The sequence below is a fragment of the Anas platyrhynchos genome, chromosome 33 (genome assembly GCF_047663525.1).
Source record: "Anas platyrhynchos isolate ZD024472 breed Pekin duck chromosome 33, IASCAAS_PekinDuck_T2T, whole genome shotgun sequence".
Classification (NCBI taxonomy): domain Eukaryota; kingdom Metazoa; phylum Chordata; class Aves; order Anseriformes; family Anatidae; genus Anas; species Anas platyrhynchos.
This window is the reverse complement of record NC_092618.1, coordinates 6,621,225-6,647,572: the sequence shown is the minus strand read 5'-3', so window position 1 is coordinate 6,647,572 and position 26,348 is coordinate 6,621,225. Positions and strand designations below refer to the sequence as shown.

The 26,348-nt window shown below is 61.0% G+C and overlaps 1 protein-coding gene across 1 annotated transcript; it reads right to left on the bottom strand.

Annotated features, from left to right (window-relative positions):
- Positions 1–824: 824 nt before the first annotated feature.
- On the bottom strand, positions 825–26,087 carry LOC113841632 (latent-transforming growth factor beta-binding protein 4-like). Its single transcript, XM_072029986.1, is given in 20 exon segments — positions 825–828; positions 1,680–2,928; positions 5,259–5,387; positions 5,873–5,938; positions 6,653–6,809; positions 6,812–6,975; positions 7,054–7,182; positions 8,011–8,142; positions 9,297–9,428; positions 9,513–9,635; positions 10,283–10,408; positions 10,491–10,616; positions 10,689–10,808; positions 11,518–11,602; positions 13,617–13,816; positions 13,903–14,049; positions 14,280–14,444; positions 15,508–15,630; positions 15,728–15,796; positions 26,012–26,087. Coding segments are annotated over 20 exon segments (3,522 nt in total).
- Positions 26,088–26,348: the final 261 nt, after the last annotated feature.

The following is a 26,348-nucleotide window of genomic DNA, read 5'->3' as shown; positions in this document are numbered from 1 at the left end:
GATTAGGCCGGATTAGGCCGTATTATGCCGGGATTATGCCGGGACTAGGCCGGATTAGGCCGGATTAGGCCGGGATTATGCCGGGATTATGCCGGGATCAGGCCGGGATTATGCCGGAATCAGGCCGTGATTATGCCGGGACTAGGCCGGGACTAGGCCGGATTAGGCCGGATTAGGCCGGATTAGGCCGGGATTAGGCCGTGTCTCACCCACGCAGGCCACGCGTGCCGCGTCCAGCCGGTAGCCGGGGTCGCAGGCGCAGGTGAAGCCCTGGGGCACCCGCACGCAGTGCCCATGCTCGCAGCCGCTCAGCACCCCGCACAGCTCCGGCGGCAGCGCCTCGTCCCGGGGGTCTGCGGGGGGGGGTCCCCGTCAGCCCCCTCCCCATAAAAAAAACAAAATCCCCCCCCAAAACCCCTCAATCCCGCCCCCCCCCAAACTCACCGTCCTCGCTGGCTCACCCCGGCCGCTCGGCCACACCGTGGGGCTGGAAGAGCCACGGGGGGGGGTCCTGGGGGGCGCTGGGGGGGCTGCGGGGCCGGGAGGAGCGGGGGGGGCCCCGGCGGGACCCCTCGAAATCCTCCAAGTCCTCGTAGCAGGGGGGGGCGGCGTAAAGGGCGTCCCCGCGGGGGTCGTAGCCCCCCCCCAGCCCATAGGGGTCGTAGTCGGCGCGCAGCCCCGGGGGGGGCAGGCGGGGGCCCGGACCCCCAAAGGGGAGGGGGCCGTAGGGCAGCCCGTAGTGGGGGGGGTATTCGGGGCCGTATTCGTAGGGGGGGCCCAGCCCCGGGCCGGGGGGGCGCAGGACGTTGCAGAGTAACTCGAAGTCATCTGGGGGGGGGGGGGGGGGGGGAGAAAAAAAAATGGGGGGGGGGCAGGTTGTGGGGTGGGGTCCTAAAAATTGGGGATGCTAAGGGGGGGGGTGTAAAGAGGTGGGGGGGGCACTGTTATATGGGGGGTGCCCAAGGGGTCTCCATTAGGGGGGGGGCGTTGTGGGGTGGTGGGAGGGGTTCCCATTATTGGGGGGGGCAAAGGGGTCCCTGTTATGGGGGGGGTCCAAGGGGTCCCAATCATGGGGGGGGTGTCTAAGGGGGACCCACTCTGGGGGGTGCCCATGGGGTCCCCATTATGGGGGTCTGGGGGGGGTCCCTATTGCTGGGGTAGGAGGGGGGCAGGGTGGGGGTCCCCCTGTGTGGGGTCTTGGGGACATGGGGACATGGGGACATGGGTATAGGGGATGGGGGGGTCGTGGGCATGGGAGGGGGCATGGGGACGTGGGCATGGGGGGGGGGACAGGGACATGGGGGGACATGGGGACACAGGGATGTGAGGCTATAGGGCCTTAGGGACATGGGGACATGGGGACAAGGGGACACGGGGACATGGGGACAAGGGGCCGTAGGGGACACGGGTGCATGGCAACATGAGGCTATGGGGCCACGTGGCTGTGGGGTCATAGGGACGTGGGGACATGGGGACACGGGGACATGGGGACGTAGGGGACACGGGGACATGGGGATGTGGGGACACGGGGCCATCGGGGACACGGCGGTGGCACCTGAGTGTCGCGCGGGGCACAGGGCGCAGTCCATGCCCCAGGCCTCGCCGTAGAGGCAGCAGCACTCGGTGTAGGTCGCCTGCCGGTCCAGCCGCGGGCGCCCGCACACCAGGTCGGGGCCGACCTCCTGCCAGCACACGGCCGGGTCCTCCTCTGGGGACGGGGGGACACGGGGACACGGTGACGGGGGGCGTGGGGAGGCGGGGAGGCGGCGGGGGATATGGGGACATGGGGATGTGGGGCGTGGGGCATGGGGATATGGGACACAGGGACATGGGGACATGGTAATGTGGGGACAGGGGACATGGGGACATGGGGACAGGGGGACGTGGAGACATGGGGAGGTGGCGTGGGACGTGGGGAGGCAACGGGGGACATGGGGACACAGGGACATGGGGACATGGAGACACGGGGACATGGGGACGTGGGACATGGGGACATGGGGATGTGAGATGCGGGGACGTGGGACATGGGGAGGTGACGTGGGATGTGGGGAGACAACAGGGGACACTGGGATAAAGGGACGTGGGACATGGGGACGTGGGGTATGGGGACACAGGGACACAGGGATACAGGGACATGGGGACATGGGACATGGGGATATGGTGACGGGGGGTGTGGGGACACGGAGAGGCAGCGTGAGACGTGGGGAGGCAACGGGGGACGTGGGGATATGGGACACAGGGACATGTGGACACAGTGACATGGGGACATGGGGACACGGGGACGTGGGGATATGGGGACACGGGGACACGAGGACATGGGGACACGGGGACATGGGGACATGGGGACACGGGGACATGGGGACACAGTGAGGTGGGGACATGGGGAGGTGATGTGGGATGTGGGGAGACAATGGGGGACACTGGGATGAAGGGATGTGGGACATGGGGACATGGGGACACGGGGATATGGTGACGTGGGACAGGGGGATGTGGGACAAGGGGAGGCGACGTGGGACATGGGGACACAGGGACACGGGGATTTGGGGACATGGGGGATACAGCGCCATGGGGGTATGGGGACACAGGACGTGGGGACACGGTGACGTGGGACATCAGGATGTGGGACATGGGGACACGGGGGGGGCATCAGGGGACAGTGCCGGGACACGGGGATGGGGGGCCACGGGGACATAGGGCAGGGATATGGGGACACGTGGGGACAGGGCGACACGGGGGGGGTGACGGTGACACGGGGGGGGTGACAGGGGGTGGCCTCACCCATGGCGCGGGTGTCGTTGGTGACGCAGCGGCGCTGGGAGCCGTCCAGCACCAGGGGGGGGGCGCAGGAGCAGAAGTAGGAGCCCACCGTGTTGACGCAGCGGCCCCCGATGCACGGCTCCGCGTCCTCGTCCTGGCACTCGTCGTTATCTGGGGGGGGGGCGGTGGTGGTCGGCAAGGGGGTGGGGGGCACGGGGGGGGGGGCTGGAAGGGGGCTCGGGGGGCTGGAAGGGTGCTCGGGGGGCTGAGGGCAGGGTGCTTGGGGTGCGAGTAGGGTGCTCGGGGTGCAGACAGGGTGCAGGCAGGGTGCTGAGGGTGCAGGGAGGGTGCACTCAGGGCACAAGTTGGGTGCTCAGGGTGCAGGTATTGTGCAGGGAGGGTGCACTCAGAGCACAATTAGGGTGCTCAGGGTGCAGGTAGGGCACGCTCAGGGTGCTCAGGGTGCTGGCAGGGTGCTGGAAGGGTGTGGGCAGGGTGCTCAGGGTGTGAGCTGGGTGCAGGCAGGGTGCTCAGGGTGCAGTCAGGGTGCAAGTAGGGTGCTCAGGGTGCAGGTAGAGCGCACTCAGGGCACAAGTTGGGTGCTCAGGGTGCTGGCTGGGTGCTGGCAGGGTGCTCAGGGTGCAGGCAGGGTGCTGGAAGGGTGTGGGCAGGGTGCTCTCAGGGTGTGAGCTGGGTGCAGGCAGGGTGCTCAGGGTGCTGGCAGGGTGCAAGTAGGGTGCTCAGGGTGCAGGTAGAGCGCACTCAGGGCACAAGTTGGGTGCTCAGGGTGCAAAGAGGGTGCTCAGGGTGCAGCCAGGGTGCACTCAGAGCACAATTAGGGTGCTCAGGGTGCAGGCAGGGTGCTGGCAGGGCACAAGTTGGGTGCTCAGGGTGCAAGTAGGGTGCACTCAGGGCATAAGTTGGGTGCTCAGGGTGCTGGCTGGGTGCTGGCAGGGTGCTCAGGGTGCAGGCAGGATGCAAGTAGGGTGCTCAGGGTGCTGGCAGGGTGCTGGAAGGGTGTGGGCAGGGTGCTCTCAGGGTGTGAGCTGGGTGCAGGCAGGGTGCTCAGGGTGCTGGCAGGGTGCAAGTAGGGTGCTCAGGGTGCAGGTAGAGCGCACTCAGGGCATAAGTTGGGTGCTCAGGGTGCAGACAGGGCACGCTCAGGGTGCTCAGGATGCAAGTTGGGTGCTCAGGGTGCTGGCTGGGTGCTGGAAGGGTGTGGGCAGGGTGCTCAGGGTGTGAGCTGGGTGCAGGCAGGGTGCTCAGGGTGCAGTCAGGGTGCAAGTAGGGTGCTCAGGGTGCAGGTAGAGCGCACTCAGGGCACAAGTTGGGTGCTCAGGGTGCTGGCTGGGTGCTGGAAGGGTGCTCAGGGTGCAGGCAGGGTGCTGGAAGGGTGTGGGCAGGGTGCTCTCAGGGTGTGAGCTGGGTGCAGGCAGGGTGCTCAGGGTGCTGGCAGGGTGCAAGTAGGGTGCTCAGGGTGCAGGTAGAGCGCACTCAGGGCACAAGTTGGGTGCTCAGGGTGCAAAGAGGGTGCTCAGGGTGCAGCCAGGGTGCACTCAGAGCACAATTAGGGTGCTCAGGGTGCAGGCAGGGTGCTGGCAGGGCACAAGTTGGGTGCTCAGGGTGCAAGTAGGGTGCACTCAGGGCATAAGTTGGGTGCTCAGGGTGCTGGCTGGGTGCTGGCAGGGTGCTCAGGGTGCAGGCAGGATGCAAGTAGGGTGCTCAGGGTGCTGGCAGGGTGCTGGAAGGGTGTGGGCAGGGTGCTCTCAGGGTGTGAGCTGGGTGCAGGCAGGGTGCTCAGGGTGCTGGCAGGGTGCAAGTAGGGTGCTCAGGGTGCAGGTAGAGCGCACTCAGGGCATAAGTTGGGTGCTCAGGGTGCAGACAGGGCACGCTCAGGGTGCTCAGGATGCAAGTTGGGTGCTCAGGGTGCTGGCTGGGTGCAGGCAGGGTGCTCAGGGTGCAGGTAGGGTGCTGGCAGGGCACAAGTTGGGTGCTCAGGGTGCAAAGAGGGTGCTCAGGGTGCAGCCAGGGTGCTCTTAGGGTGCTTTCTGGGTACAGGTTGTGTGCTCAGGGTGCAGGTAGGGAGCTCAGCGTGCTGGCTGGGTGCTCAGGGTGCTCTCAGGGTGCAAGTAGGGTGCAGGCAGGGTGCAAGTAGGGCGCACTCAGGGCACAATTAGGGTGCTGAGGTCAGGGTGCTGGGGGTGCTGGGGGTGCTGGGGGTGCTGGCAGGGTGCTGGGGGTGCTGGCAGGGTGCTCAAGGTGCGAGTAGGGTGCTCGGGGTGCACAGGGTGCTCTTAGGGTGCAGTCAGGGTGCAAGTAGGGTGCTCTCAGGGTGCAGGCAGGGTGCTCAGGGTGCTCAGGATGCAAGTAGGGTGCTCAGGGTGCAGGCAGGGTGCACCCAGGGCACAAGTAGGGTGCTGGGGGTGCTGAGGTCAGGGTGCTGGGGGTGCTGGGGGGGTGCTGGGGGGGTGCTGGGGGTGCTGGGGGTGCTGGGTGCTCACCCACGCACTGCAGGTGCTCCTGCTCGTAGTAGTAGCCGCTGGGGCAGTAGCAGCTGAAGCCGGGGGCGGCGTTGATGCAGACCCCCCCCCGGCACAGCTGCGGCGCGAACACCCGGCACTCGTCCACATCTGGGGGGTAAGGGGGTAAGGGGGGGGGCGACGTCAGGGGGAGGGTCCTCGGAATTGGGGGGGGCACCCCCGAAACGGGGGAGCCCCTATATAGGAGGGGAACCCCAAAATAGGGGGGGTATTGCCCCAAAATAGGCGGGATGCACCCAAAAGGGGAGGGGCGTAACCCCACAAAATAGGGGGGGCCTCCCCAAATTGAGGGGGCACCCTGAAAAATGGGGACATCCCCAAAATGGGAGGGGTGAGTCCCCCAAATGGGGGCCATTCCCAAATTAGGGGGGGTGAGTCCCCAAAATGGGGGGCATCCCATAAATGGGGGAGCCCCAAAACAGGGGTGGCATCCCCAAAATGGGGGGGCATCCCCAACATTGGGGAACCGCTAAATACAGGGGGGAGCCCCTGAGTAGGGGGGGGAGTCCCTAAACGGAGGGAGCCCCCAAATGGGGGGGGCCCCATCGCTGTGCCCCCCCCGCGGCCGCACTGACCTGCTGCTGAGCCCTGGGGCCCCGTGGTCTGGCCGGTCCCGTGGGGGCAGAGGGCTCGGTGCTCGGCTTGGGGGGGGGAACAGAGGTGTCACCCCCCCTGCACCTTGGCACCATCCTGACCCCATCCCCAGCCCATCCCTGTCCCCATCCACACCCCGATCCCAATCCCATCCCATCCCAGTCCTAATCCCTGGCAATACCCACCCCAATCCCAATCCCTTTACAATCCCATCCCCATCCCCATCCCAAATCCCATCACCACCCCAAACCCATCCCAATCCCTTCCCACCCCAATCCCAGTCCCATCCTCATCCCATCCCCATCCCATCCCCATTCCATCCCAGTCCCAATCCCAATCTATCTCAATCCCATCACCAACCCCATCCCAATTCCATCTCCACCCCCCCAATCCTATCCCAATCCCATCCCAATCCTAATCCTATCTCCATCCCAATCCCATCCCATCCCAGTCCCAATTGCAACTCCAATCCCATCGCCATCCCATCCCATCCCAAATCGCATCCCATCCCACTCCACTCCAATCCCAATCCCATCCCATCCCATCCCAGTCCTATCCCCATCCCTTCCCATCCCAGTCCCAATCCCCATCCCCATCCCCATCCCCATCCCCATCCCCATCCCCATCCCCATCCCCATCCCCATCCCCGTCCCCATCCCCAATCCCAATCCCCATCCCCAATCCCACTCCCACCCCAATCCCTTCCCACCCCACGCCATCCCCAATCCCCTCCCCCCCCCATAGCGTCCCCATGTCCCCACCGGTTCCAGGCGTGGGGCACGGCCTCGGGGGGGGGCAGCGGACCCCCCAGGTGCCCCCCACGCTGCAGCAGCACTGCTGCCGGCTGACGTTGGGCGCCAGCACCCCGCAGGTGGGGCTGAAGCACGCCGCCAAGCCCGGGGGGGCTTCCACGGCTCCGGGGGGGGCCGGAGGAGTGGGGTCGCTGGGGGGGGTCCCCCGCACGTCCCCGTCACCGGATCGAACTCGTGCCCCCCGTCGGGGCAGAGGCAGAGGAAGGAGCCGTCCACGTTCTCGCAGCGCGCCGCCCCGCACACCCCCGGCAGCGTCGCGCACTCGTCCACGTCTGGGGGGGAAACACGAAGGGGGGGGGCTCAGTGTCACTCTGGGTGTCCCCCCCCTGCTGTCCCCGCTGTCCCCGTACCCTGGCAGTGGTGGCCGTGCCGGGCGGCCTCGTAGCCCTGGTGGCAGGCGCACTGGAAGGAGCCGGGGAGGTTGTGGCAGGCGGCGTGGGGGCCGCAGCGGGACCCCCCCTCGGCGCACTCGTCCTCGTCTGCAAGCGGGGAGGTGACGTTTTTTTGGGGGGAGGGGGCGGTGGGGACATTGGGGGGGGGAGCGTGGAGCCGTCCCCCAAAAGCTCAGCCCCATGGGGGGGTCCCCACTGTCCCCCGATGGTCCCTGCTCTCCGTCTCCATCCTGACCCCATGGAGAAGCCCCCCTGCACCTCGACCCCATTGGCTTGTCCCCAGTGGCCCCATTGGCTTGTCCCCAATGTCCCCCATCGTTTTGTCCCCATTATCTCCCGTGGTGTTGTCCCTGATGTCCCCTGCTGCCCATCCCCATCCTGACCCCATAGAGAAGTCCCCCTGCACCTCGACCCCATTGGCTTGTCCCCAGCATCCCCGTTGTTTTTTCCATGTCCCCCATAGCTTTGTCCCTATTGTGCCCCATTGGCTTGTCCCTGATGTCCCCCATGCCATGGCCCCTGCTGTCCGTCCCCCTCCTAACCCCATGGAGAAATCCCCCTGCCCCTAAACCCCATAGTGGTGTCCCCGCTGTCCCCTAGGGCAGGGTCCCCTCAGCCTCTCCGTACCCCCATCCCCATCCCCGTGCCCCAGTCCCTGTCCCCATGGCCCCATCCCCGTCCCCATGGCCCCATCCCCGTCCCCATGGCCCCGTCCCCGTCCCCATGGCCCTGTCCCCATCCCCATGGCCCCATCCCCGTTCCCATGGCCCCATCCCCATCCCCATGGCCCCATCCCCATCCCCATGGCCCCATCCCCGTCCCCATGGCCCCGTCCCCATCCCCATGGCCTCATCCCCGTCCCCATGGCCCCATCCCCATCCCCATGGCCCTGTCCCCGTCCCCATGGCCCCGTACCCTCACACCCCCCGCCGTCCCGGGGCCGGTAGCCGGGCTGGCAGGGGGGCACGCAGCGGTAGGATCCGGGCAGGTTCTCGCAGCGCTCGGCCCCACACAACTCGGCCCCATGCTCCTGGCACTCGTCCACATCTGCGGGGACACCGGGGGGACCCCAAGCATGGGGGGGGGACAAGGTGGGGTGGGGGATGATGGGGACCACGGCCCCGGGCAGGATGAGCCCCGTGCGCATCACAGCCCTGTGTGCGGGTTCCCATCCCTGTCCCAGTCCCCATCCTCGTCCCATTCTGGTCCCTGGACCTGTCTCCATTCCCATCCCATCCCCAACCCCATCCCAATCTCACCCTAATCCCATCCCAATCCCATCCCAATCCCACCCCCTATTTTCATCCATTATTGGTCTCCATCTCCATCCCCATCCCAATCCTGTTCCAATCCCACCCCCATCCCCATTCCAAACCCATTCCATCCCCATCCCAGTCCCAGTCCCAGTCCCAGTCCCAGTCTCAGTCCCAGTCTCAGTCCCAGTCCCAGTCGCAGTCCCAGTCCCAGTCCCAGTCCCAGTCTCAGTCCCAGTCCCAGTCCCAGTCCCAGTCCCTATTTTCATCCATTATTAGTCTCCATTTCCATCCCCACCCCAATCCCATCCCCATCCCATCCCATCCCATCCCAACCCATCCCATCCCCACCCCAATCCCCTCCCATCCCCCTCCCATCCCCATCCCAATCTCACCCCAATCCCATCCCCTCCCATCCCCACCCCAATCCCCTCCCATCCCCTCCCATCCCCATCCCCATCCCAGTCCCAGTCCCAGTCCCAGTCCCAGTCCCAGTCCCAGTCCCAGTCCCAGTCCCAGTCCCAGTCCCAGTCCCAGTCCCTATTTTCATCCATTATTAGTCTCCATTTCCATCCCCACCCCAATCCCAATCCCATCCCCATCCCATCCCCATCCCATCCCCATCCCAATCCCACCCCAATCCCATCCCCTCCCATCCCCATCCCATCCCCACCCCAATCCCACCCCAATCCCATCCCCTCCCATCCCCATCCTAGTCCCAGTCCCTAAACCCATCCACTATCGGTCTCTATCTCCATCCCCACACCAATCCCAACCCCAACCCCAATCCCAACCCCAATCCCAATCCCAATCCCAATCCCAATCCCAACCCCAACCCCAACCCCAACCCCAACCCCAATCCCAATCCCAATCCCAATCCCAACCCCAACCCCAACCCCAACCCCAATCCCAATCCCAATCCCAATCCCAATCCCAATCCCCGCTCACCCTCACACCCCCCGCTGTCCCGGGGCCGGTAGCCGTGCTGGCAGGCGGGCACGCAGCGGTAGGATCCGGGCAAGTTCTCGCAGCGCTCAGCCCCACACAACTCGGCCCCGTGCTCCTTGCACTCGTCCACATCTGCGGGGACAGGGTCACCCTCGCCGCCAGCCCCAGGGTGGGGGGCACCCAAAATCCCCCCCCCCCAACCCCCCAGCCCCTCACCGTGGCACTGGGCCCGCTCGGCGTCGGTGCGGAAGCCGGCGGGGCAGTGGCACTCGAAGGCGCCGTCGGTGTTGGCGCAGCGGCCGCCCCGGCACACGTCCCCGCGCTGGCACTCGTCCACGTCTGGGGGGGGACACGGGGTGAGGACGGGGGGGACATGGGCATGGGGTGGACGTGGGTACAGGGGGGGGACACGGGGGCAGGGGGGATACGGGGAAAGAGGGGGACACAAGGGGCTGGTGGCACCCCGTGGTACCCGGATGCGTGGGTGGGTGGTGGAGGGGTGGGGTGGGATGGGATGGGACTGGGGTGGGATTGGGATTGGGATGGAAATGGGGATGGGGTGGAAAAGGGATGGGATGGGATTGGGGTGGGATTGGGATTGGGGTGGAAAAAGGGTAGGATGGGGATGGGATTGGGGTGGGATGGGGATGGGATTGGGATGGGGATGGGGACTGGGGTGGGAATGGGGATGGGATGGAGACAGAGATGGGATGGGGGTTGGGATTGGGGTGGGATGGGATGGGGACAAGGAGAGACATTGGGATGGGATAGGATGGGGATGGGATTGGGATGGGGATAGGATTGGGATTGGATGGGGACATGGATAGGCACGGGGATGGGACTGAGTAGATTAACTGGGACTAAAAAACCGCAACTGGAATAGAAACCACAATGAGAATGGGGACTGCAATGGGATCGGGATGGGTATGGGGACGGGGACAGGGACAGGGACAGGGACAGGGACCGGGACCATGCCGGGCTCTGACCAACGCATGCGGTGCCCTCGGGGGTGCTGGCATAGCCCTGGGCGCAGAGGCAGCTGTAGGAGCCCTCGGTGTTGAGGCACTCGCCGTGGGGGAAGCAGAAGTCGCCCTCCAGGCACTCGTTGACATCTGTGGGCAGATGGGGGCCGTGGGGGGGCCGTCGGGTGTGGGGGGGACACGGCACCATCCCCACGCCGCCCCCACCACTCACCCGCGCATGGCGCGCCGTCGGCACCCACCCGGTATCCGCGCCGGCACTGGCAGTGGAAGGAGCCCTCGGTGTTACTGCAGCGGCCGTGGGGACCGCAGGGCGAGCCCGTGGCGCACTCGTCCACGTCTAGGGGGTGGCACAATTAAGGGTTGGCCCCCCCCTCGGGGGGACAGGGGGGACGTGGGGGGACGCGGGTACCTGCGCAGCGCCCGTGGCGCAGCTCGAAGCCGTCGCGGCACGGCCGGCACTGGAAGGAGCCCGGCGTGTTGGCGCACTCCTGGCCGGGGCAGGCCAGGTGGTTCTCGCACTCGTCGATGTCTGCGCGGCACGGAGAGGGGGCGGCGGTGGTGGCACCGCGGGGAGGGCGTGGGTGGTGGCACCACGGACGGGGACACCACGCATGGGGACACCACAGATGGGGACACCACGTATTGGGAGGTTATGGATGGGTTCACCATGGATGGGGACACCATGGATGGGGACACCACGCATGGGGACACCACGCATGGGGACACCACGTATTGGGAGGTTATGGATGGGTTCACCATGGATGGGGACACCATGGATGGGGACACCATGGATGGGGACACTACGCATGGGGACACCACGCATGGGGACACCACGCATGGGGACACCACGTATTGGGAGGTTATGGATGGGTTCACCATGGATGGGGACACCATGGATGGGGACACCACGCATGGGGACACCACGCATGGGGACACCACGTATTGGGAGGTTATGGATGGGTTCACCATGGATGTTTAACCCCGTGGCTGGCAACACTATGGCATGGTGACCCCATGGCTGCTGACCCCATAGATGTTGAGTTCTTGGATGGTGGCGTTATGGCACGGTGACCCCATGGATGGTGACCCCATGAACGATGACCCCATGGGTGTTGAACACGCAGATGGTGTCCCCATACCCTTGGTGTCCCCATACCCTTGGTGTCCCCACACCCCGGTGTCCCCACACCCAGTGTCCCCACAGCCCGGTGTCCCCACACCCCGGTGTCCCCGCTCACCCTGGCACTGTCCCGTGGGCGTGCTGGCCTGGTAGCCGGCCGGGCAGACGCAGCGGTAGCCACCGGGCAAGTTCTCGCAGCGGCTCTGGGCGCAGGGCGAGGGGCTCTGGGCGCATTCATCCACATCTACGGGGACACGGCCACCTCAGCCCCATCCCCGTTGTCCCCATTGTCCCCCTCTGTCCCCCCCCCGTCCCTGCTGACCTTGGCAGTCGGTGCCGCCGGGGCCGGGCCGGTAGCCGGGGCCGCAGACGCAGCGGAAGCTCCCCACCGTGTTCTCGCAGCGGCCGGGGGCGCAGGGCCGGGGGCTGCGCCGGCACTCGTCCACGTCTGGGCAGGCGGGGGGACGGACGGCAATGGGGACAGACGGACGGACAGGAGCGGGGACGGATGGAGAGGTGGGTGGGAGGGAAGGGGGAGAGGGGAGTGGGGAGGTGGGTGCGCGGGGAAATGGGGGCAGGGGGAAATGGGGGCACGGGGAGGTGGGGGCATGGAGAGATGGGTGGGTGCGTGGGGAAACGGGTGCATGGGGAAATGGGGGCAGGGGGAAATTGGGGCTTGGAGAGGTGGGTGCACGGGGAGGTGGGTGCACAAGGAAGTGGATAGATGGGGAAATGGGTGCACGGAGAAATGGGTGGGTACATGAGGAGGTGGGTGCATGGGGAAATAGGTGGGTGCATGGGGAGGTGGGCGCATGGGGAAATGGGTGCAGAAGGAAATGGGTGCGTGAGGAAATGGGTGCATGAGGAAATGGGTGGCTGCACGGGGAAATAGGTGCACGGGGAAACGGGTGAGTGCATGGGGAGGTGGGTGCATGGGGAAACAGGTGCACAGGGAGGTGGGTGCACAGGGAAATGGGCGCACGGGGAAATGAGTGCAGGGGGAGGTGGGTGCACGGGGACATGGGTGCCCAGGGAGGGGCCGGGCGCCGCTCACCGATGCAGTGGGTGCCCTGGGTGCTGAGCCAGAAGCCGGGGTGGCACAGGCAGGTGTAGCCGCCCTGGCGCGGGACGCAGCGCCCGGGGCCGCAGATCCGCGGGTTCCGCTCGCACACGCTGCCGGCGGCTGCAAGCGGGCACACGTGAGTAACACATGTGTGTGCAAACGGGCAGGCGTGCAGCTGTGCACACCTGTGCAAACATGCACGCATGCACACTGTGCACGTGTGCGCAATCAAGCATGCATGCAACTGTGGACATGTGTGCAAATAGGCATACAGGACACATGCACACGTGTAGGCGTGTGTAAGTAGGCATTGTGCACACGTGTGTAAGCAGGCATGCATGTAGCCGTGCACACGTGTGCAAATAGTCATGCATGCAAACCGTGCACACGTGCACAATATATTTAGCTGTGCATGCATGAGATGCACACGTGCTACTGCAGCTGCATGCAGCTGGGCAAGCCTGCAATGGTGTGCACACGTGTAACACGCACGTGTGTAACTGTGCACGCCTATAACTGTGCACAAACGAGACTGAATAAATGCAAATTGCACACGTAACTGCTTGCACATGTAACTGAGCACACGTGCACATGCAACTGCACACATGCAGCCATGCAAGCATGCAACCATGCACAAGTGCACAGCCACATGCACACACGTGTGACCTTGCACGCCTGTGCTGAGATGTGTATGTGCAGCGGCGCAGAGCGTAACCACACGTGCAAAAAATAAAATAAAATGCACGCACACAGCTGCACACAGTGCAACCCTGCGCACATCTGCAACCATGCATGCGTGCAACGGTGCACACACGTGTGCAGCCGTGCACAAGTGCCCCAGCCCTACCTGGTGCCGGACCCTCCGGGCCGGGTGGCGTGGGGAGGGGTCCCAGCAGTCCCAGGGTGGGTCGAGGCACGATGACAACCTCGGGGGCTGGTGGTGGCACCTCGGGGATGCGCGGTGGCACCTCGGGGACGCGTTGTGGCACCTCGGGGACGTCTGGTGGCACCTCGGGGACACGTTGTGGCGCCTCAGGGACCCGCTGTGGAACCCTGGGGACATGTGGCACCTCAGGGACATGCGGTGGTGCCTCAGGGACACGTGGTGGCACATCAGGGACATGTGGTGACACCTCGGGGACACGTGGTGGTACCTCGGGGATGCGTTGTGGCACCTCGGGGACACGTGGTGACACATCGGGGACCCGTGGTGGCACCTCGGGGACACGCGGTGGCACGTGTGGGACGCGTGGTGGCACCTCGGGGACGCGTTGTGGCACCTTGGGGACCCGCGGTGGCACCTCGGGGACAGGCGGTGACCTGCTGGGGGGCGGCCGACCGGGGCGCCAGCGAGCTGTGGGGCAGAGCAATGGGGTGAGGGGGGGTCCTGGCAGCCGGGGGGGGTGGGGGGGGACAAAGTGGGGGGGACAAGGGGCTCACGGGCGGCGGTCCCAGCTGGGGAGGGGACACGGGGACGCCCCAGGGGGACACGGGGCAGGTCCTGGCCCAGGTAGCGGGTGTTGTAGTGCAGGTCGGAGGCCGAGTAGTGGTAGCCGGGGCCGGCGGGGCAGATCTCCTTGAACCCCTCTGCAATTGAAGGGGGGGGAGGGGGTGTCAAAATGGACCCCCCCCCCAAAAAAATTACCCCCCTCCCCCAAAAAAAACCCCCCTCCAAAGGGTGAGCCCGTGGCTTTGGGTGCAAATCCCATGAAACGGAGGCTCCCCAAAGGGTTTTTGTTTTTTTTGGGGGGGGTCCGCCCTAAAGGGTTTTTTTTGGGGGGATCCCAAGGGGTTGGGGGGGTCCCGGGGGGGCTCACCGGAGCCGAAGGGGGGGCAGCGCTGGCACGCCGGCCCCCAGGCCTTGCCCACGCGGCTGCAGCAGCAGATCTGGCGGGTGATGTTGCGCAGGGTGGGCAGCGCGCAGCGCCCCTCCCGCAGCACCCGGTAACACGGCCCCCGCGCCTCCGAGATCACCTGGTGGGCTGGGGGGGGGGGGGGGCGGGGGGGTGGTACCGGTCACCCTAATCCCAATCCCAATCCCAATCCCAGTCCTAGTCCTGGTCCTAACCCCAATCCCAATCCCAACCCCAATTCCAATCCCAACCCCAAAACCCCAATCCCAATCCCAATCCCAATCCCAATCCCAATCCCAGTCCTAGTCCTGGTCCTAACCCCAATCCCATTTCATCCTGTTCCCATCCCAATCCCACCTCATCCTACTCCATCCCCATCCCACCCCAATCCTTTCCCCTTCCTCTTCCCTTCCCTATCCCCTCCCAATCCCAATCCCAATCCCAATCCCAATCCCAATCCCAATCCCAATCCCAATCCCAATCCCTATTCCATTTCAGACCACCCCCATCCCCATCCCATCCCCATCCCCTCCCAATCCCAACTCCAACTCCAATCCCAACCCCTACTCCCTCCTCACCCCATCCCCATCCACATCCCAACCACAATCCCAATCCCAACCCTAATCCCAATTCCAACCCCAATCCCAATCCCTACCACAATTCCAGGCCTTGCCCCGACCTCAACCCCAACCCCAATTCCAATTCCAATCCCAATCCCAGCCCCAGCCCCAGCCCCTGCCCCAACCCCAATCCCAATCCCAATCCCAATCCCAATCCCAATCCCAACCCCAATCCCAATCCCAATCCCAATCCCAATCCCAATCCCAACCCCAACCTCACCCCCAATCCCAACCCCAACCCCAGCCCCAACCCCAATCCCAATCCCAATCCCAACCCCACCCATAATCCCAACCCCAACCTCATCCCCAATCCCACCCCCAACCCCAACCCCACCCCCAACCCCAACCCCAATCTCAACCCCAACCCCAACCTCACCCCCAATCCCAATCCCAATCCCACCCCCAATCCCATCCCGATCCCAACCCCAATCCCAATCCCAACCCCAACCCCAATCCCAGCCCCAACCCCAACCCCAACCCCAATCCCAATCCCAATCCCAACCCCAACCCCACCCATAATCCCAACCCCAACCCCACCCCCAACCCCACCCCCAATCCCATCCCGATCCCACAGATGCAGCTGCTCCGGGACGAGTCCAGGATGAAGCCCTCGTGGCAGAGGCAGGCGAAGCTGCCCCGGGTGTTGGTGCAGAGCCCGTTCTTGCAGTACCCCCCCTCCTGGCACTCATCCACATCTGGGGGGGGACGCACACACACAGGGTGGGGGTCAGCACCCCAAAACCCCCCCCATCCCCTTTTAACCCCCCCAAAAATAAATCTCCCCAAACTCACCCACGCAGGAGCCGTTGGCGCGGCGGAAACCTTTGGGGCAGGGGTGCTGCCCCACGGCGGGGGGGTTCGCTGCAAATGGGGGGGGGGGGAGGGGGGGACAAAGTGAGCCCCCCCCACACACCGCAGAACCCCCCCCAACCCCATAACCCCCAAAAAAACCCCGCTGCCTTACGGGGGTCGGCGTCGCAGGGCTGGCACTCGTGCACCCCCCAGGCCACGCCGGCCCCCCGGCAGCAGACGTCCTGGGTGCGCAGACCGGGCAGGGGCGAGCTGCACTGCACGGGGCGGGGGGGTCGGGGGGCGCCGGGACCCCCCCCGTGTCCCCATGTCCCCCCCCACGTCCCCATGTCCCCACCTGGATCCCCAGGTCCCCCTCCGTGTCCCCACCACGTCCCCAGCCCCACATCCTCGGCCACCTCCCCGTGCTCACGGTGCCATCCCCATGTCCCCACCCCAATGTCCCCATCCCCATGTCCCCATCCCCATCCCAATGTCCCCATCCCCATGTCCCCATCCCCACCCCAATGTCCCCATCCCCATCCCAATGTCCCCACCCCAATGTCCCCATCCCCATGTCCCCATCCCCACCCCAATGTCCCCATCCCCATGTCCCCATCCCCACCCCAATGTCCCCATCCCCATCCCAATGTCCCCACCCCAATGTCCCCATCCCCATGTCCCCATCCCCACCCCAATGTCCCCATCCCATCCCAATGTCCCCACCCCAATGTCCCCACCCCAATGTCCCCATCCCCACCCCAATGTCCCCACCCCAATGTCCCCATCCCAATGTCCCCATCCCTGTCCCCATGTCCCCATCCCCGCCCCCAAGTCCCCATCCCCATCCCCATGTCCCCCATCTCCCCAGGCACAACTTGTGGCCATTTCCTCAAGTCCTATCATTAGTTATCTGAGAAAAGAGGCTGACCCCCTCCTCATCACAACCTCCCTTCAGGAAGTTGTAGAGTACAATGAGGTCTCCCCTGAGCCTCCACTTCCGCAGACCAACCACCCCCAGCTCCCTCAGCCGCTCCTCACAGGACTTGTGCCCCAGGCCCTTCCCCAGCTTTGTAGCCCTGCTCTGGGCACACTCCAGGGCCTCGATGTCCTTCTGGTACTGAGGGGCCCAAAGCTGAGCACAGCACCTGAGGGGCGGCCTCACCATATAATACACAATAAATGTTTGTTCATTGTCTTTTGTATTATAAAAACAAGGAGTTCCGTTTGAGGAGCAGGAGTTGCAAAAGCTCCCTGCTGAAGTAAGGAGCTGGATAATACTTGGCTAGACACTATGAAAATTCTTTTGCTTAATGTAACAAAAAAGAGAACCCCCTCCCCTTCTCTCCTTCTGCATCTCAGTTGCCTCTTTCGTTCAAAGACCCTGCTGCAAAGCTCATGTAACCATCTCCTGATAAGTTGTTAAACTAGTGTATCAACATCTTGCCTTCCTGTCTCACGCTGGGCCAACATGACCAACTAAAAAAAGAAGTTGAACCACAACGCCGAGGAAGACTACGGCCTTCATCTTCACGACCACCAGAGGGACAGAGACGACCCCCTAGCAACAGTGCACACAGTCGCAGAATATACCAGGATGTGCTGCGTAATCCCGGAATTACCAAGATATAAAAAGGGACCCTGGGGGGGGTGAGGTGCGTGCCGTTGGTGGAGCCGAGACTCCGTTGCCGCCCAGCGCTGTTTTGCTTGCTGTTGCTTACTCAATAACTTCCTTTCTATTATTAATGCAATGCTCTCTGAAAATTAATTAAGGGGGCAACTTATAACACTGGGGAGCTCTGCTTGGGCATGGCTGGTGCGGCTGGTGGCGAAAGTGGGGTGGCTGGCGGGCAGCCTGCGATGGCAACCGATTGCGTTGCCCTTCACGGGCACCAGGCCTTGCAGCTGCCCCTGAGCAGCTCCTCTGGGAAGGATCCAGCGCTGAAGCATCTCACAGTGCTGGGAGCTCCCTTCACATCAGCCACGCTAATGCTGAAATTCCTCCTGTCCTCCTCCCTGCCAGGCGTCCAGCCAGGTGCAGGAGCACTCCATCTGCCTCTTCCAAGCCGTGACGGAGGCTGTGCTGCGGCAAAGGACGAAGAAAATGAAGAGGACAGTGCACAGGAGCCTTCTCCCACTCTACTTTCATATGAGAGACCAGAGTGAGAGCGTAGCAAAGGTACAGATCTCAGAGCTGAGCAGTTATGTGGGCAAGGGTGTGCTGATGCCACAGGGTTGCTCTGGGGGATCTCTGGCCGGCAGCATGAGCTGCCTCCGATGGTGGCTGTCCCGTGGCCTTGCCTTGGCCACTGAACCCAGTGCACGCTACCCCTCACCACAGCCTCCCATAACGCGCTGGGAAAGGCTCGCAGCCCTGCCAAGAGGAGGGGACAGAGGGTCTCCTTCCCAAGGCTGTGCTGCTACCTCCCAACCTCTGCTGCTCCGCAGGCCTCTGGGGAAGCTCTCGCCGTGGCTGCAGAGTTTCTGCGATGCAAGGAGCTCAAGCGCTTGGCCCAGACAGAACAGGCGTGGAGGATTGGAGAGTTCTTGGTAAGGACCCACATTGGTTTGCCCCAGCTGGGCAAACGCGCCCGGCCAGAGCCCGCTGCCTGCAGCCGCATCCTCGCTCCCTTCCTGCCAGCACAGAGCCCCAGGGGGCTCTTCTGCAGGCCCCTCTGCCCTCCCTGCCCCCAGGATGATGGAGGAGACCCTGGAGAGGGTGTGCAAGCCCCGTGACCCTGCGTTCTCTCTCTCTCCAGCTGCAGCAGGACAGAGGCAGAGTAGAAGAATACCTGCAGCAGAGCCAGCCCTACCTGCAGGACACTCAGACCAACTTGCGACTTGAGGCCGTCAGATTCATTGGTGAGCCCAGCCCCTGGGTCCCTCTTGGGGCAGCCTTTGGCAGCCCCAGGCACTGCCCTGGCAGTGAGGCACAGCCCTGTTGCCCCCAGAGCCCCCCGACTGGGCCCTTGCTCCAGGGTGCAGGAGGGGGCACAGCCTGGCTGGCCAGGCCAGGGGCTGCGCTGCTGGGAGCGTGCTGGGGAGCGGGGCTCTGATGGGATCTCTGTGTCTAGGTCTTGCTGCGCGCTACTGCGAGGACCAGAGCGAGGAGAAGCTGGATGAAATCCTCAGAGGTGAGTGAGGGCAGTGGGGGGTGTGCTAGGGCTGGGGGGACAGCGGCAGAGGCCCCCGTGCCTTGCCCTGCTCCAGGGAAATGCTTCGGGGCGGAGGAGCAATGCAGCCATAGGAACGAGGGAGAGGAGACGGGGTAGCCTGTGGTGTCAGGGAATGGCCTCCCAGCCTGGAGCTGGGCAGTGCCGCTGAAAGGGTTGAGTGTCCCTGAGGAAGAGTCAGGGGAAAGGGCAGTAAGGCTGACAGAAGGTGGGAGCCTGTTGTAGAGCACGCAACCAGGACGAAGAGGGAGATGAGACAGCCTACAAGCAGCTAGGAGCAGGGTCACGATTGCTAGCCCTTGCTCTCATGGGGAAGCACAATAGCGAGAGGAAAGAGTCCAGGAGATTCCTGGAGTGTGTGAATCCTCCCAAGGGATGGAGGCAGGTGGTGAGGGAACCAGCTTGTGAAGGTGCCCCACTTGACCTGTGGTGCGCAGGTGGGGAAGGACTGGTGGCTGCATTTGGGACATTGCTGAGCAGCAGCTTTCAACGGATTCCTTTGTCCCTCCTGCTCCTCCTGGCCTGGGGAAGAGTCGAGTGGGGCTGGCATGCTCTGCAGGGGATGCCTGGGGATCTCTGCAAGGAGTGGGTTTTCATCTCTGCTCTTCTTTCTTTTGCAGTCCTCCGGCCTTCATATAAAGACCCGGAACCCATGGTCCGTTCCCTGGCAGTTCAAACCACCCTGATCCTGATGTCAAGGCATAAGGCAATGTCAGGACGGAGATTTCCACTGCTGTGTTGCTGCTAGCCCCGCAGCAGTCCTCAAAAGAGCTATATATATTTTAATAGAACTAGGTTGTTGTCTCGTTATTCCAGCAGCTCCTTCACAGTGACTCGGTGCCATGACGCTGAGCTAACTTGGAGGCCACCAAGGACGTCTTTTCCCTGGGCCCGGTGACTGCATGGCGCCTACTCAACCAGTGAAAGAGTCACAGAACCCTTGCGCTTGGAAAAGGGCCTTCAGCTCAAGTCCAAGCGTCAGCTAACACCACCAGGCCCACCACAAAACCACGGCCCTTAGCGCCAAGTCCACGCATTTCTTTAATAGCTCCAGGCCTGGGACTCCAGCAGTGCCCTGGGCAGCCGGTTCCACCCTTTGCATGAAGAAATTCTTCCTGACATCCCATCCTGTGGTAGGTGCGCCCAGGTAGAAGAACTGCTCAGCCTCCTGGCAGAGCTTCGGGAGGAGGTGGGCAGGCTGAGGAGCACCAGGGAGTCGGAGAAGGTTGAACTGTACTGTGCCAGCCCTGGGACAGATGAGCCAGGCAGACACAGCAGAGGAAATGGAGGATCCCCTACCCTCTGGCCATCAGGCAGAAGGAGTGCATCTCAGTGACGAAGGGATGGAAGTTTAGATCTGCTCGGGGCAGCAGGTGAACCCCTCCTTGCCTACCTCACCTTCCTTTCAGGTGCCCTGAAACAACAGACTCTGGAAGTAATGGACACACAAACGATGATGTGCATGAAGGTCCATCCAGGTTGGAGGGGTTTTCTAGGGCAAGTCAGCCTTCCCCAGTATCACGACCACCTCCATCAAGAAGAAGAGAAGGGTTACTGTCATAAGTGACTCCCTTCTGAGCAGAACAGAGGGCCGCATATGCCGGCCTGACCCAACCCATGGAGAAGTCTGCTGCCTCCCAGGAGATCAGGGTAAAAGGTGTTTCTGGAAAGCTCACTTGCCCCGTAAGGCCCTCTGAGCATCATCCATTATTGTTCTGTCCTGACAGAATCTTCTAAGTGGCACACCAAAATGGGAGGGAGTGTGCGCTAGCGAGATCCTTCGGCCTGCTCCATGCCACGCTGGGTACACTGGAGCACATTTGGAATGTTTCTGCACCGATGCACCCAGCATGAGGGACAAGCAGGAGGAGCTGGAAGCTTCAGCTCCATCCCAGAACAAGCGAGACTTGGTGTGCTGTGATGAACGGGTATGGGCTCTTCAGGAAGGATAGGCAGGGCAGGCGAGGCAAGGGGCTGGCACAAGGACGTGGCCGAGAGCTTCTGGATAAGGATTAAGGGAGAAACCAATCACTTGGATGTTGCAGTGCGTGTTTGCGATACCAATGAATTATTCGCTAAGCAACTAAGAGAGACCTCTCTTAGCTCAACTGCCCTTGTCCTGATGGGGGACTTCAACTTGCCAGATGTTAACTGGGAAGACCACACAGCTGATACAAGCAGGTCCAGGAGATTCCTCACACACCTTGATGACAACTCCTTGGTACAGCTACTGAGGGAGACAACAAGGAAAGGTGCCATCCTAGACCTGTTGCTTGTGTTATAAATGGCTCAGTCTTCAAAATAGGATTATAATCAAAGTTTACAATTTATTAAAGGAATAGAGGTAAGCAAACAGCGCTGGGTGCGCCGGGAGTCTCTGCTCCACCAGGACGCACACCAGTTACATCAAGCAGCTGATTTTTATGCTCCTAGGCTGATACATATTCATTACTACTCCTAAAAAAAATGGGTTATTATAATTAGCTTCCGGGATCCAAACCCTCCTACTGGAGCATGCGCATCAGTCTCTGGTGGTCCCCCTGGGGGTCTCTGGGGGTCTTTCATGCTGAAGGCTCGTAGTCTTCCTCTCAGTTTTTTTTTCTTGTCCTTCCCCTTTGTACTCCTTGGCAGCATGTCAAAAGCTTACACAGCGTTCCCTGCAAGTTTTGTCTTCTAGCCATCCTTCAGCTTCTTTCTTCTCCTTAATCTCCTGGCCGCCTGGCCAGATATCAGGGGCTTGCATAGTGTCCCATTCAGAAGTCATAACAGTTACTAGTTGTTAGCAGTTGTTCTGAAACCCCCAGACAGCAGAGACTTCAAAGAAAGAACATACAAACACAAATAGCTCTCTATTGACACTTCACATTTAAAAATCTTTGGCGATTGGAGGAAAACTGCCAGTACGCCTGCTTTTGGCAGGGGGGTTGGACCCAATGATCTCTTGAGGTCCCTTCCAACCCCTCCAATTCTGTGAACTTTGGACACGGGGAGGGCAGAGTTCAGGCTGCTCAGGGAACTAGTTCGGAAGATCCCCTGAGAAGCTGTTTTGGAAGGTATCGGGGTCCATCTTTTTAAGCACGACCTCCTAAGAGCACAGGAGCAGGCGATTCCAAAATGTTGGAAGTCAAGCAGGCGGGGCAGGAGGCCAGCTTGGCTGAGCAGGGATCTTCTTCTAGAGCTTAAGTGCAAAAAGAAAGCGTGTGGCCACTGGAAGCGAGGTCGTGTGACATGGCAGGGCTACAGAGGTGCTGTTTGCCTCTGTTGGGAGAAAATTTGTGCAGGCAAAGCTCAGGGATGAAGCTGGCTAGTAGTGTGGGCAACAACGCAGATATATACATTAATATGTGTATTGAAGATGTGAACTGCTAAAGGAGGGCTAGAGGAAACATTGGTCCGTTACTTGCTGAGGATGGTCACCTCACAAACACAGACATAGGCGAAGCAGAGCCATTTAATGTCTCTTTTGCCTCTGTCTTCAAGAGCAATGATGGGCTCTGGGACCCAAGGGGCCCAGAGTTGGGGGGCCATGAGTGCGGTAACAAAAACCTCCTAGCCAAACCCACACTGGATGCATATGAGTCTACGGGGCCTGAGGGGATTCATTCCAGGGTTCTCAGAGGGCCGACTAATCTCCTTGTGAGACCTCTCTCAATTATTTTTCAATGGTCTTGGGAGCCCAGAGAGGTCCAAGTTGACTGTAGGCTGGCAATCATTGTGACAGGTTTCAAGAAGGGCAAGAAAGAAGAGCCCAATAATTACAGACCCGCCAGTCTCTCTTCAGAGCCTAGTAAAAATACGGAGAAACTCTTCTGGGCATTACTGAAGAACACCGGAAAGACAACGCAGTTGATCACAGCCCACCCAGGTTCATGAGGGGAAAGTCCTGTTTAACAAACTTAATTTCCTTTTATGACAGCATCACCCGTCTAGTTGAGCAAGGGATGCCAGGTTTTGGATTTCCATCAAGTTTTCAGTACTGTTTCTCTCAGTATCCTTCTGGACTAAATGTCCATTGTACAGCTAGATAAATACATGCGGTTTAGGGTGAAAAGTTGGCTGATGGGTTGGGCTCAAGGGGTTACAGAAATGGGGTTGCATCAGGCTGTTGACCAGTCCCTAGTGGGGTTCCCCAGGGTTCCACTTAGGGCCAGCAGAAGAGGCTGGAGAGCAGCCTTGCAGAAAGGGATCTGGGGGTTTTGGTCGACAGCAAGTTGAATACGTGTCAGAATTCAGCCTGGAGGAGAGTGAGGGGAGGCCTCCTGGCGGCCTGCAGCTCCCTCACGAGGGGAGCAGAGGGGCAGTGTGGCATTTAGGGGTGTAGCCGATTAACCGTTACGGGTCCGGTCAGATTCAGGGTCCTGAACTATCACAATCACGGATTCACCAATAACGCATGTATGAAATACAGAGGTGGCACAGGTGCGCAGCCTGGAAATGAACGCGTTACAAGGCACAAAGACTCTATAGAGATTCCTAAGTTTCCGCAGAGACACACGATATAACCTAGTGTTCAAATCTCACCCAAAGGCGTCCCAATGGGCGAGAAGAGAGGCTCAGCCCGTCGACTGATCCCAGGAGTCAGGAGGTCCTCAGGATGGTGTATTCCCTTGGGATGGCATCTCCCCTGATGGTGGTATCTTCCCTAATGATGGTACCTTCCCTAACAATGGTATCTTCCCTGACACACCCTCTCTCTTAGGCCAATTTATGAGGTGGAGCTTGAGTGACTCTAGTCAAGCATATTTTAGTTAGGATTGGTGAAAAGGTTTCTTGTCTCTGTTTAAAGTAGTAGGCTCTGAGAAATTCAGAGCACATGCTCAGAGAGGGGTGGTCGCACCTTGGAAGCAGGGAGCTTTTGGGATGGAGGTGTGTTTTGGCATTTTAATGATATTATAATTGTACTGGGTCTGGCTGGAATGTTAACTTTCCCGGCAGCAGCCCATACAGTGCCGTACTCTGGACTTGTAGCTGGAACAGCAGTGTTATCACACCAGTGTTGTGTCTACTGCTGAGCAGCAGTGGCACAGCATCGGGCCTTTCTCTAACCCTCCTAGGGGGTGGGCAAAAGGTGAGGAGAGAAACATCACTAGGGCAGCTGACCTAAACCGATCAAAGGGATATTCCATACCATGTGATGTCACACTCAGCAATAAAAGGTGGAAACAGGAAGAAGAGGGGAGGGGTGGGCTCTCGTTGAGAAGACGTCGGTCCTCCTCTGGAACACTGGCTGCGTGCGTTGAGGCCTTGCTTCAAGGACGCGGTCAATCATCGCTCATTTGTGGGAAGTAGAGAGTAATTTCTTTCCTCTGCACTTCCATATAGCTTTCATTTATTTTGTTGGTTTGTTTTCCTCCCTTCTTTTTATTTTCCCTTTTCCCCTCCCTTTTCCCCTTTCCCTTTTATTTCCCCTTAGTTAAATTTTCAGTTCATAGTAGTCTTGATTTAATTATTATAGTTATTTCCCTTTAATTAAATTATCCTTATCTCAACCCGTGAGTTGTTCTTTGCTTTATTTCTCCCCCTCCTCATCTAAAGGAGGGGGCGTGAGAGAGCGGTTGTGGGGTTTAGCTGCCCAGCACGGTAAAACCACTACAATAATGAGCAAAAGTACATTAGAATACAGCATTTGTCAAAACATGACAGGTCGTTGGCTCAGGGTAGCAAAAAGTGCAGCTTATCGGTCTCAGCGTGCACAGGAACAATCGAGTCCGCACCTGGTCACAGAGCCTAGCCATGGTGTCTCCACTCCACTCTATGCTCCGTGCTGTTCCTTAGAGCTAGCACACCAGGTTCCCCCAGCGCAATAGCATCTAAGGTTGGAAGCCTAGGGAATGCTCAGGTAATGCAGCTACGCCCTACCCTGAAAGCCTTTTCAATGCTGTGCATTTTCTTTAAGATGTGAATGTTAGTTTTATTTTCCTAGTTACTTCAGGCAACTGCACCACAGGCAGGTGCTGAGCTCTGCTCTCTGGGGACAGTGACAGGACCCGAGAGAACGGCACGGAGCTGGGACAGGGGAGGCAGAGGCTGGGTGTTAGGAAAAGGTTTTTCACTGAAAGGGTGGTCGGGCACTGGGACAAGCTGCCCAGGGCATTGGGCATGGCTCCAAGCCTGCTGGAAGTCAAGTCAAGTCAAGCGTTTGCACAACGCTCTAACATCCTCCGATAATGGGTGGTTCTGTGTGGAGCCTGGCGTTTGACTCAATGATCCTTGTGGGTCTTGTGTGGGAAAGGAATTTGTAGGTGGCTTTGCACTATTGCACACGTTCCTGAATTAGAGATAATGAAGAAATAATCGTAGAATCGTAGAATCTCCCGAGTTGGAAGGGACCCATAACGTTCAAGTCCAACTGCTGGCACCGCACAGGTCTACCCAAAAGTTTAGACCATGTGACTAAGTGCACAGTCCAATCGCTTCTTCAATTCAGACAGGCTTGGTGCAGTGACTACTTCACTGGGAAGCCTGCTCCAGTGTGCGACCACCCTCTTGGTGAAGAACCTCTTCCTGATGTGCAGCCCAAACTTCCCCTGCCTCAGCTTAACACCTTTCCCACGGGTCCTATCACTGGTGATTACGGAGAATAGGTCACCTGCCTCTCCACTCCCCCTCGCAAGGAAGTTGTAGACTGCGATGAGGTCCCCCCTCAGCCTCCTCTTCTCCAGGCTGAACAGGCCCAGCGCCCTCAGCCGCTCCTCATATGTCTTCCCCTCTAGGCCCTTCACCATCTTCGTCGCCCTCCTCTGGACCCTCTCCAACAGAGAGCCGGAGCCGCCAGGTCAACCCAGACCCGGCAAGGGGGGGGGGGGGAGGAAAAAAAACGGGGAAGGAGACGGGAGAGAGACCCAATCCATGCCGCGTGGAGCGGGGAAGTGGGGCCGTGTGATGGGAAGAGGGTAAGAGGGAAAAGAGGGAGAAAAGCGAGAGTGTTCTCCCCCGAGGGGGGAACGAGTGAACGGCAGGCAGGCGCAGGTCTGCGCGTGACAACCGCATCCCCTTGCCTTTCCCTCCTCCGCCCGGTGGTGGCAAGGGCGAAAAGTGACAAAAACTCGTGTCAAGGGCTGACTCTCAATAGATCGCAGCGAGGGAGCTGCTCTGCTACGTACGGAACCCTGACCCAGAATCAGGTCGTCTACAAATGATTTAGCACCGGGTTTCCCACGAACATGCGGGACACAACGGTAAGCATACATGCGCCCAAGCCTTGAGCAGCCAGTTTCTCCGGGAGAATTCTGTGAGAAAAGGTGTCGAAAGCCTTACGGAGGGTTAGGTAGACCACATCCACAGCCATTCCTTCATCCACTGAGCACATTGCCTTGTCTTAGAAGGAGATCAGATTTGTCAAGCAGGACCTCTCTTTGATAACCACCTACTGAAATGGCCTGATCACCCGACTGTTCTTTCAGTGTTACAGAATCACAGAATCACAGAATTTCTAGGTTGGAAGAGACCTC